General features: G+C 50.8%; 1 protein-coding gene across 1 annotated transcript; it reads right to left on the minus strand.

Moving 5' to 3' along the window:
• Window positions 1–2855: 2855 nt before the first annotated feature.
• On the minus strand, window positions 2856–10976 carry LOC139315516 (eppin-like). The gene is made up of 4 exons (XM_070941878.1): window positions 10892–10976; window positions 9639–9815; window positions 4841–5011; window positions 2856–3851 (listed from the first exon to the last, which is right to left on the minus strand). Exons 1-4 carry the CDS (start codon window positions 10974–10976, stop codon window positions 3847–3849), a joined length of 438 nt encoding a protein of 145 aa, XP_070797979.1. The 3' UTR covers window positions 2856–3846.
• Window positions 10977–11721: the final 745 nt, after the last annotated feature.

The following is an 11721-nucleotide window of genomic DNA, read 5'->3' on the forward strand; positions in this document are numbered from 1 at the left end:
TTTCACCAAATAGACCTCCGTGAAGCCTACTACCGGGTACATATCAGGGAAGGAGATGATTGGAAAACAGCATTCAACTGCCCCCTAGGGAGTTTCCAATTTAAGGTGATGCCATTTGGACTGCAGGGAGCCCCGGCGGTGTTCATGCAATTGATAAATGAGGTTCTACATGAGCACCTCTATAAGGGGGTCCTCGTCTACCTAGATGACAGTCTCATTTACACGGAAACCATACCCCTCGTCCGTCAAGTGCTGGAAAAACTTGTTCCGGTCGTGCCTTGGGCGGTGGGTCTGATCTCGGGCTCGGAGTTCCACATGCTGCAGCCAGGTGACCAATCCCCCCACACCTGTAGCACCTCAGTGGGCTCCGCGGGACAACAGACCTCTGGGTGGGCTGTGATGCTGTGGTTTCTCGTCTAATGGGTGGTCCCTGGTCCGGTTGGCCCCTCTGCTTGCCAGCTGGTTGCTTTGACATGTCGTTGGCTCGCAACCCTTTCGCAAGCCCCACATGAGAAAAGATGTAGACAGTTATGTGAAAAGTTGTACCATCTGTGCCACGATGAAAAAACAACCAGGAAGACCTTCCAGGCTGCTGCAGCCAGTAGCTGAACCGACAAGGCCATGGGAGGAGATTGCAATGGACTTTATAGTAGAACTACCGAAGAGTGGTGGAAACATAGTGATCTGGACTGTAATAGACTTATTCTCCAAACAGGCACATTTTATACCCTGCAGCGGGCTACCCTCAGCCCGCCAGTTGTCCAAACTGTTCCTGAAACACATCTACCGCCTGCATGGAGTACCCAGAAGAATAATCTCCAATCGAGGTGTCCAGTTCACAGCAAAATTCTGGAGAGAATTCCTACAGTCCATAGGGTCATCTCAAGGCCTCAGCTCAGCGTTTCACCCGAGCACCAATGGGGGGGCGGAGAGACTGAATGCCATGATAGAACAATACCTGAGGTGCTACGTCAACTACCAACAGTCTAATTGGGTGGACCTCCTATCTTTTGCGGAGGTCACGTATAATAATGCTGTCCACAGTAGCACAGGACTAACCCCATTTAAGGTAGTGAGTGGTATGGATTTTGTCCCCATGCCAGAGTACCCAAGGGAGCCCCCTTCCTCATTCAATTTGACCGATTGGATGGAAATGTTGAAAGAAACCTGGGAAAACGTCAAGAAGGCATTAGTCAAGGCAACACAATTCTATAAGAAACAAGCAGATAAGCACCGAACTCCCCAAAGACCATTCCGAGTGGGAGAGAAGGTCTACCTCTCCACCAAGTATTTGAGACTCAGACTCCCGAGTAGGAAACTGGGCCCGAAATTTATAGGACCATTCCTATAGTAAAAGTAATCAACCCGGTTACAGTACAACTGCAGCTGCCCCGACTACTAGGGAGGATACACCCCGTTTTCCACAGTAGCCTCCTGAAACCTGTGGTGGAGTCAACTTTAAGGCCGGTGCCACGTGACCCCCCCAGGCCCCTGGTCATTGGGGGCCACACTCACTATGAGGTACAGCGAATTCTCGATTTGAGGTGGCACAGGGGTCACCTCCAATACTTAATCAAGTGGAAGGGTTACCCCTTGTCAGAGGCTTCCTGGGTGAAAAGCAGAAACATCCAAGCTGACTGCCTTATAGCCAAGTTCCATGCAGATCACCCGGGCAAGGCGGGAGGGGGCGGGACCCACACCCCCGGATGGGGTAACGGTACTTAACTTGTTGTTTGTCTTACACAGGCCACCCTGGAAAAATGAAGGGGGAGGGGCCGGATGTCAGCACTTCAACCTGCATTTACTCTAGTGCTGACATAAGAAGGAGAAGAGGGGGTAGCTGGCAAGAGGACACTTGACTTCTCACCTACTTATTTTCCCTGGAGATAATGTTTCCGAGGAGATGAGATGGGAGGCGGGACATTCCTGGGAGCTGAAGGGGGAGATATGGGGAGAGTGATTCGGGAAGAGGGCCAATGAGATGCAGAGAATTGGGGAACGGAAAGGGAAGGTTTTGGGGTCAGGAAGTCAGTGTTGGCTACGCCACAATCGGGGACAGGTTGTCGTGCTTAATAAAATGAAAGATTTCTTCAAAGACTATTTGTTTGGAAATGCAATTTATTATAATTGAGATGACATCAAAACCTGACACCTTGATTCATTTCCACCCATTGCTTCTTCTCCTGCCCTCAGGTGCTTTGGAGAATAGCTTGAGCCCATCTTCTTTCTGGCAGCCCCTCAAATATTGGGACATTGCTCTCATGTGATGTCCTCCTGCTCCTCCTCCCTCCTTCCCCATTCCTTCCTTCCTTCCTTCACCTGACTAGGTGGCTCAGTGGCTAAGGCACTCAGCTTATCGATCAGAAAAGTCAGCAATTCAGCGGTTTGAATCCCTATGATAGGTCTCCTGCGTGAGCAGGGGGTTGGACTAGATGACCCCCAAGGTCCCTTCCAAGTCTGTTACTGAGTTCCTCCTTTTCCCTCCTCCTCCTCCCTCCTCTCCAATTCACCAGTGGAATGGCTTGTCCCCGGAGATGATGGGTGCTTCATCACTGGAGGCTTTCAAGAAGAGACTGGACAGCCATTTGTCCAGAATGGTATAAGGTCTCCTGTTTAAGCAGGGGGTTGGACTAGAAGTCCTCTGGGGTCCCTTCCATTATGCTGTTACTCCTTTTCCCTCCTCCTCCCTCCCTCCCTCCCTCCCCCCCTCCTCCTCCCTAATCCCCCACTCCTCCTCCTCACCCTGGAAGGTGGTCCCTCTGACTCCTTCTTGCTAGTAGCCCATCAACTGACCAACCACAAAACAAACTCTCTCACACCCAGGTTCAGACCATTTGGTAAAATTTCAGTGTCTTTAATGTGTGTTTTCTCTCATTATGTACAAGCAGAGCCCTATAGGGAACAGTTTGGGGTTGAATTGGTTGGTTGGTTGGTTGGTTGGTTGGTTGGTTGGTTGGTTGGTTGGTTAGTTTGGTCATTCATTCATTCACTTATTCATTCACTTATTCATTCATTCATTCATTCATTCATTCATTCATCAGCCTTCTATCCCAGCATGCATGCAGAAACACACAGAACACACATACACACACATGCCCCATCTTTTCCCCACCACTCTGCCCTCTAAGGCCCATTGGGCTGGTAAAGAGTGACCAGTGAGTGTCCGGGAGGGGATCTCCAGCTTCCAGTCCACCCTTCAGACATTGTTCATGTTCCTCTTTCCTCAGATTCAGGGCTGCCTGAGTCAGGATGGGGCCATTTTGTGCCTGCGATGACCCAAGGCTACCCCCCAGCTCTCTCCTCTGAAGGTGGAAGCTTTGGCCCCATTGCAGTCAAACTAGGAGTCAGGTCCCCAAGGGCCAGGGGCCCTCTGTGTTTGGAGAACTCTCTGTCCCTCTTTCTCCCGAGACCCCACTGCCTGGCAAGCAGGACCCTTCCTGGGGGCAAGCGGAGTGTGAGTGAGAGGAAGTCCCCTCTGGCCAGACTGACCAGGACTGCCAGTGCCTTCATCTAACCTGCAGGGATGGGAAAGAGGACCAGCCTATCTCACCACCCAGCCTGGGGAGGGACATAGCCAAGGCACCCGCCAACCAGGACCAGCCCAGGGAGTGTGAGGGAGGGTCGTTTGGGGGCAACTGCACAGAGACACAACACAGAGTATATGGAGGGGAAGGGGGAGGGAGGGGGATGCAGACAAGGCAGATTCCACCACTCGGAGGCATCACTCTATTCCCATCTGAGTCAGGGCTCCAGGAAAGCAGCTGAGTCGGGAGTCCAATCTGGTGATTTTGCCGGCTCTGTTCCAGCCAACAGTTAGGCGCTCCCTGGAAACGGAAGGATGGTGGGTCAGGCTAAGGAGGCAATGGAGACAAGACCGGATATTGGCAACCTCAAGAAACACAGGAATGTTGCATCCTAGTGTAGAAAGTTGGCACCCACCCCTCTCCTAGAAGAATGAAATGCTTTAGGAAATATTAAAAAGGCAGAATATTATATTTCCCCTAAAAGAGAAATAAAAAAATCGTAAGGGAGACAAAAGCTCAGAGCCACAGCTCCCTCCCCCCAGCAGATATTTGGTGCCCATTGAAAAAGACTGGGCCATCCTATCTACAAGACAAAAGTCATTCAGCCTCAGGGTGAAGGGATTAAGACCCTCCAGGACATAATAGGATTAAACCTCTAAGACACCGAGCTCACTACATGGTGCAATCTCCTAAGGACATTGCATCACCCTCAAACTTCCACCAAACCTCTCAGACAACCTACATGGCCCCATGGGAGTCTGACAACAGCCAATAGAATGCATGTTCTTGAACAGGAACAGGAAGCTTAAGTGCAAAGGCCAAGAGAAGGTATAAATACCCCTCACTCTCAACTCAAAATGGTCAGCTGCCCAGAACCACCCATGTGCTTCTGCTTCATCATTAAACCATCTTTCCAATCAGCCTCCAGCCTTCATTTTGTCTCCAGTGCCTTTCTCCCAGCTTGCAACTGAAGCAGATGGTATTTCTTCCAACGCTAGGTTTAAAATAGCAGGGGTGATACCCATTGGGCGAAAACTCTAAACCAGAGATGTCCAACCTTGGCAACTTTAAGAGTTGTGGACTTCAAGTCCCAGAATTCCCCAGCTAGAAAAAAATGTCAAAATCCAAGAAGGTATAAGTATTTCAGACCATGCACATCTTCACCAACTGAGAGGTGTCGTCAAAAGGGAGCTCCAGAGAAGATCTAGAGGACCAACACTGGTGTCCTCTGCTAGGCCCATGAGAAGTGCCTTCAACTGTCCAACTTCTGGATCCTCCTAATATTTGCTTTCGGCTGGCGAGAGGTTGGTACTCACCTTTGGTGAACCTGCAGGTTCCAAGACACTCGTCTTCAGATTCAAAATTGTTCTTGTTGCCACCACAGCCGCCATAGATGAACCGCTCACATTTGTGAGTGGAAGCATTGTAGAAGAAGCGTGGGAACATCGCCTTGCAGATGCCACAGACGGAGGGCAGCTGGCAAACATCTGCAGCAGCCAGAGAGACACAAGATGAGACAGGAGACAAAGGGAAATCGTCTCTAGAAGTTCTCTAAGGAGGAGAAATAGTCCTAGAAAGTTCCCTGATATTTAGAAGCTCATTTTTGATATATGGAATCTGCAGTGAGTTACATAATTTTTTTTTTTTAAAAAAAGAACATGCTAGAAGCATTTCACAGAGGCTGCAGTCAGTGGCGCCATCTTGAGGCCAATCCCCCCACCCACAGTCATTGAATTGAATTGAATCAAATACTTTATTTGACCTAGTGTGATTAGACATATAAGGAATATGTCTCCGATGAAGAAGCTCTCAGTGTACATGCAAAGCAACAGAGCAAAGCATTTAATGAAGGAGAGAAGCAACCTGGAATTAAGGAGAGGATAACTAACCAGTGGAACAGAAATCGTGGGTGCTCCATCACTGGAGGTTTTTAAGAAAAAACTGGACAGCCACCTGTCTGAAATGGTAGAGGCTTTTCTGCTTCAGCAAGGTCCTTCCAGCTCTACTCTGATTCTGAAATAATCTTACAATTTGCTAAAGAGTAGTAATCATCATCATCACCATAAGGCGTAAGAAAGAATGCATGTCATCAGCTGGACACCCATCTTCTCAGAAAGGTTGGGGGAGGTGAGATGTTTTGCAGGAGAAAGTTTAGCTGTCCCCAGCCCATAGTACGGTGGGATGTGTCATACGTGAGGCTATGAAAGTGGTGCATCGCTCTCCCTTGTATAAAGCCAGTCCTATCTTTGGGTGACGTGGTAGCCTCATGTCCTAAAGATGGCAGATGGCAGGTCTCCCACGAACCGGGCAAGATACATCGAGTTACCGTACTTTTCAGAGTATAAGACACACTTTTTCTCCCCCTAAAAGTGGGTGAAAATTGTGGTGAGTCTTACACACTGAATGTTGCCAAAGCCCCACCCACCCACCAGCCCCCCCCTTCAGCTGTTTTCGGCCTCCGCGCGTTGCATTTCTGACCTCCACGTGTTGCATTTATGGCCAGTTCCAGGAAGTGGGGATTGGCGGCAGTGAATGGGACGCGCCGAACAGGTGGTGGCAAACGGGTGGTGGCAAACAGGCCACAGCAAGCGGGCTGCAGTAAACGGGCCATGCCGTATGGGATGCGGTAAATGGGCCACACCAGTGGCGAACAGGCCACAGAGAATAGGTGGCAGCGAACAGGCCGTGCTGAATGGGCCTCGCTGAACAGGCCATGGTGGCAGCGAACAGGCAGCGGCAAATGGGTGGGGACGAATGGGCTGCAGTGAACAGGCTGCAGCAGCAGCAAATAGGCCACGGCAAACAGGTCATGGTGAAGGGGCCGTGGCAAATGGGTGGCAGTGAATGGGCAAAGGCAGATTTTTTTTCTTGTTTTCCTCCCCCAAAAAGGTAGGTGCATCTTATACTCCAGTGCATCTTATAGTCTGAAAAATATGGTACTTCCAAGTAGTTTTCTTTATGGTTCCTCACCTACAGACAGAATCTTGCCAGACTAAAGGTTATGATTTGCATATTACAAATAATACCCTGGAGAATCTCTAGGGAGGAGCCCTCTTAACTCCCTTCCTCCCAACCAAACTATCTGCTGTCTTTTTGCTCTCTGGAATGCAGCTTCTCCCTCCTGGAATCCAGACTACATTCCACCACACATCTGCCATCTGCTTGCTTGGCAGACTTCCTAGCGCTTGGCCAGGGACCCGGGGGGCCCACCTTTCAGGGGTCCATCACACAGTTGGGGAAATCAGTGTCTGGGACCCCACAGCTCATTCCCACTTCAGATTTGGCAATATCTGGTCAGTTGTTGGACAAAAGACAAGCACTAATGTCCGTGAAGCCACAAGCAGGGAATGTAAGCTGCAGTGCCTTTCTACCCCACAACCTCCTAAGTGCTCTGCTGGCCCCAGACCTATGCCATTGCAGACAAATGCTTGTCTAGTTTCTTCTTGAAAACCCTCAGTGTTGGAGCACCCACAACTTCTGGAGGTAAACTGTTTCACTGGTTAATTGTCCTCCCTTTTTGGAAGTTTCTCTTTCATTCCAGGTTGCTTCTCTCCTTGATGAGTTTCCATCCGTTGCTTCTTGCCCTGCCTTCCGGTGCTTTGGAGAATAGGTTGACCCCCTCCCTCCTCTTTGGGGCAGCCCCTCAAATACTGGAAGAACTCCTATCAAGTCAAACCTAATCCTTCTCTTCGTTACACTAGACATCCATTTCTTGCAACCATTCTTCATATATTTTAGCCTCCAGACCCTTTCTCATTTTTATAGTGATAAGTGTGGTGTTTATACAGAATAACAGAATTGAAAGGGACCTTGGAGGTCTTCTAGTCCACCCCCTGCTCGGGCAAGAGATCCTATACCATTCCAGACAGATGGTTGTCCAGGCTCTTCTTAAAAACCTCCAGTGATGGAGAACCCATGATTTCTGGAGGCAAATTGTTCCACTGGTTAATTGTCCTCACTGTTTCTCCTTAATTCCTGGTTGCTTCTCTCCTTGATTTATTTCCATCCATTGCTTCTTATCCTGCCCTCAGGTGCCTTGGAGAATAGGTCGACACCCCCCCCCCTCTTCTTTGTGGCAGCCTCTCAAATACTGGAAGGCTGCTATCCTGTCACCCCTGGTCCTCCTTTTCTCAGGACTCTCAGAAGGCAGAGAGGGAAAGAGGAAGGTGCGAAGGAAGGAGCAAGTGAGGGATAAACAAATCTGCAGAGCTGCCAAGCAAAGCAAGAAGCCAAGCAGGCTGGGCAGCTCCCTGGGGCCTGGGGGGGGGAGAGACCGGAACAAATGAAACCTCCGGAGCTCTGAGTCATCCCCTCCCCTGAGGAATGCCACACTGGCCACGTGCATCTGCTGAGTCAACAGCCCCACCCTGGCGATGACACACGGGGAGATTCCCTCCCAGCACTAAGCCCAGAAACTGGAAGAAATGTCAGGCATGCAACAGAGAAGTGTGGTGGGGCAGGTATCAGCATTCTCACCACCATCACCCCCAAAGAGCCAAGTCCTCCCTCCCTCCCTCCACGCCCTCCCCCGCCCCCCCGCTTCAACCTAAGGCTGGTGAGGAAGTTGCCATGATCTGGAAGGGGCTGGATTTCAAGCCCTGGGAAGGGCGGGGTTTCTGCAGGGGAGCTGGCACTGGGCACAGTTGCACCTGGCAGGATTGCCGCCACTTTGGGGTTTTCCAAAAGGCCGCTGGACTTTCTTGAGTTTTTCATCCAAGAATCTGGAGGCTTTGAAAGAGAGACTGGACAGCCATTCGTCCGGAATAGGGTTAGGGTTTCCTGTTTGAGCAGTAGGTTGGATAAAACAGCAATCCCCAACCTTTGTGGCTTGCTTGACTGACTGGAGGGGGGAAAGAGGGAAACTGGGCCATGTGAGCGGTGGGCCAGAGCACGTGGGCACATACACAGCCCTTACACAAATGCCAGGTGCCACCCACATGTGCAAGTGCCCACCAGCCTGCCACTTGTGCAAGTTGAGCTCTGTGTGTGCGCGCGCACTCCAGCCAGCCACTCGCAGAGCCCTATTTCAAATAGGCCATCGCCAGTAGTGGGCCACATCCGGGGAGGGTGGGGACCCCTGGATTAGAAGACCTCCAAGCTCCCTTCCTACTCTGTTATTCTGTTAAGAAGCTTCTTCAGTTCTCACTTCAGAATTCACCAAAGAAGCTTCTTAGATGGGAAGCGAAACGTTTTCAAGGGGGAAAAAATCCAGAATGTCCCATTGCCTTTTGGGGAAAAAAAATCACCTTTGGGACTACCATGACCTGGACTATGATGGAGAATCTCCGTAGACATCTACTCGGAGCCATTGCAAATAGGAACGGGGTACCCCAGTGGGAACCTCCGAAGAGTAGCAGAATCAGAGAGAAATTGAGGGGAGAGAGGAAAAGATCCATCCAAGAAAAGGGACCTGGAAGGTTGACCCTTGCAACATCTAAGCTTTGAGGATGGTCTCCTAGGAAGAGTTGATGGGGCATCATGAACTCTTTGGCTGCCTTGTTCTGCCTGGAGACAGGATTGCCAGAGTAGAGTCGTCAAACACTTTCAATTAGCAGTTGGCTGAGTCTGCTAAAAAGTATACAGAAAGGAACCTGGCAATCCAACTGAAAAGCAGTTACGAAAAACTAACAAAACTTACAAAACTTACAAAAACTTATGACGCCAATGGAGAACAAAATTTCTGTTGCTAAAATGTTAAGTGCCCCGTTTTATGGCCTTTCTAGACACGGTTGTTAAGTGAATGGCTGCAGCTGTGAAGTTAGTAAGACGGTTGTTAAGTGAATGGGGCTTCCCCATTGACTTTGCTTGTTAGAAGCTCACAAAAGGGGATCACGTGACCCTGGGACACTGCGACCATCATAAGAGTCCAACTTTGATCCCATGACCGCAGGGGTGCTGCAATGGTCATAAGTGTGAAAACTGGTCATAAGTCACTTTTTTTCAATGCTATTATAACAGTCACTAAACGAACTTTGTGAGGGCTGCTCTTGTTTCATTCAAGCCTTTCTGCTCTGGCTGGGAGTGGAGCCTGGGCCAAAGGCAGCCGTGAGGCTCCACAAAGGAGATTTGGCACCTGGCTAGGACTCCCTCCTCCTCCCACAGGCCCAGGCTCACCCGTAATGGCTTCCTCGCAGATGTAGCCACAGTCTCCCGGGCAGCATTTCTGGGTGCCTGGGCAGTGGTGATCCCTGGCGCAGGTGGAGCAGGACGCGTTCTTCTGGCAGGCGCTGCAGTCCTGGGTGTCAAAGACGTCTCCCAAGGGGGGCACGTTGTAGCAGTAGCCCTCCTTAGCTGTAAAGAACAAATGAGAAGTGAAGCCCAGGGAGAGGACAATGGGCAGAGGGGGCTCCATTTTGGGGAGAAGAGACTCTGGGAGCTAAGTCCACTTTGGAAGTATTTTGGCCAGAAACGTGAACGGTCCTGTGGGTCTTTAGAAAGGCTCCTGAGGGTCCCGGGTTTCAACCCCCTACCCCACGTCTTACGCTAACTCATAGGGCTGCTGGGAATGAATGAAGAAGGAAAAGGGGGCAAGGGAAACGCCCACCCTTGAACCCCAGAAGAAGGTCAGGATTCACAGGTCACCCAGAGTTGCTGTATGAGGAAGATGGGCAGTTTCTAAATATATTATCTATTTCTGTCTGTCTATTTCTATTTCTATTTCTATTTCTATTTCTATTTCTATTTCTATTTCTCTCTCTCTCTCTCTCTCTCTCTCTCTCTCTCTCTCTCTCTCTCTCTCTCTCTCTCTCTTTCCAAGGACTGCATCCTTGAGTAGCATCTAGCATTGCTGGAATGAACAATGTCCACAAAAATAGACCAATAATCTCTGCCCACCACAATCAAGCCTGGTCCAGGGAGAAGAGAAAGAATTGAGGTTTAGTCAAAAAAATTGCATATACACAAAGCAGTCTCAGCTTTCAAGGCTGCCATCCTAAAGTTTTGACCCCAGCTTGAGGGGCCCCTTTGAAAAAAGAGGCCCATCCAAAGGCCGATTCTTCCATTCCAGAAGACTTCCAGTATCCACCCCAGGAATAAGGGGAGCCTCCAGCTCTCAGGGAGTTTGGGGGACTGGGAACCTCCACAAGGGGCTCGGTCACCACGTAGCCAGTTCCGGGCACTGCAGGTAAGATCCAGGGGAGATTTGAAGGCTGCAGGGCTTGGATCTCCCACTGTTCTAAAGGTGTCCTGAGCCTGGAAACCCAACTATAAATAAGACATTTTGGGCTGCTGAAAGAGATGCAGCCGGAAGCAGTGCACAGGGGTGTGTGTCTGTGTCTGTGTGTGTGTGTGTGTGTGTGTGTGTGTGTATACACACAGGGGAACGCCCGTTTGGAGATGAGGCCCTCCCATTGGCTGCCTGCACTCACCTTGGTCCTCTTTGCCAGCCAAGGAAGCCCCCTGGGCGCCCAAGACAAGCAGAGCCAGGGCAAGGAGGAGCCCCTGGACCTTCATGGTGCTGCTGGAGCTGCTGCTTCTGCGTCTGAGCCCCAGAGCCCAGCCAGGCTGGATTTAAAGAGCCCGACAGGTGGGGCTGCCTGGATGCCGACTCTGACAGGAGCCTCTCCCAGCAGCTGTGTGGATTCCCCACTAAGCCCTGCCCAGACAGGTTCCCCGAACATGGAGGAGGAGGAGGAGGAGGAGGAGGAGGAGGAGGAGGAGGAGGAGGAGGAGGAGGAGGAGGAGGAGGAGGAGGAGGAGGAGGTGGCGCTGGGAGGCTCCCACACGTGGGCAGCCAGCTGGGCTGGAGGTGAGGGGCAGGCAAAGCAGGGGTGGCCCAAGCCAAGTGGACCTGTGCCTCAACCCTGCCGTTGCACTCTGCGTGGACTTGGCTTGGAGGTCAGAAAAGGCAGCCAGATGACCTCTTGGCTGCCAGGATAAACCCAGCTGGTGCAGGGGAGCTAAAGAAAGCCAGGCAGCCCACCAGAGTCCTTCTCCTAGAGGGAGAACCTCCGTGGCCACCTTCAGCCCATCTTCTCTGTGTACCCACCCCATCCTCAAGGATCCAGGGCTTTGCCAGGGCTGATGGCTGCATCCGGCATGGAAGATTGACCACTTCCTCCTTGAAACCAGCTGGGAGTCAACAGGAAAGGATTACGCCTTGTCCAGAAGCCAATTCTTGATGACTTCCAAGAGCTTCTCCAACTGGTTGGCCCACACAAAGGCAACCATGAAGGACACCAAATTATCTTTGTGCTTC

Source organism: Pituophis catenifer, unplaced genomic scaffold (assembly GCF_029215685.1).
Source record: "Pituophis catenifer annectens isolate HBS135680 unplaced genomic scaffold, rPitCat1.0.hap2 SCAF_3, whole genome shotgun sequence".
NCBI lineage: Eukaryota > Metazoa > Chordata > Lepidosauria > Squamata > Colubridae > Pituophis > Pituophis catenifer.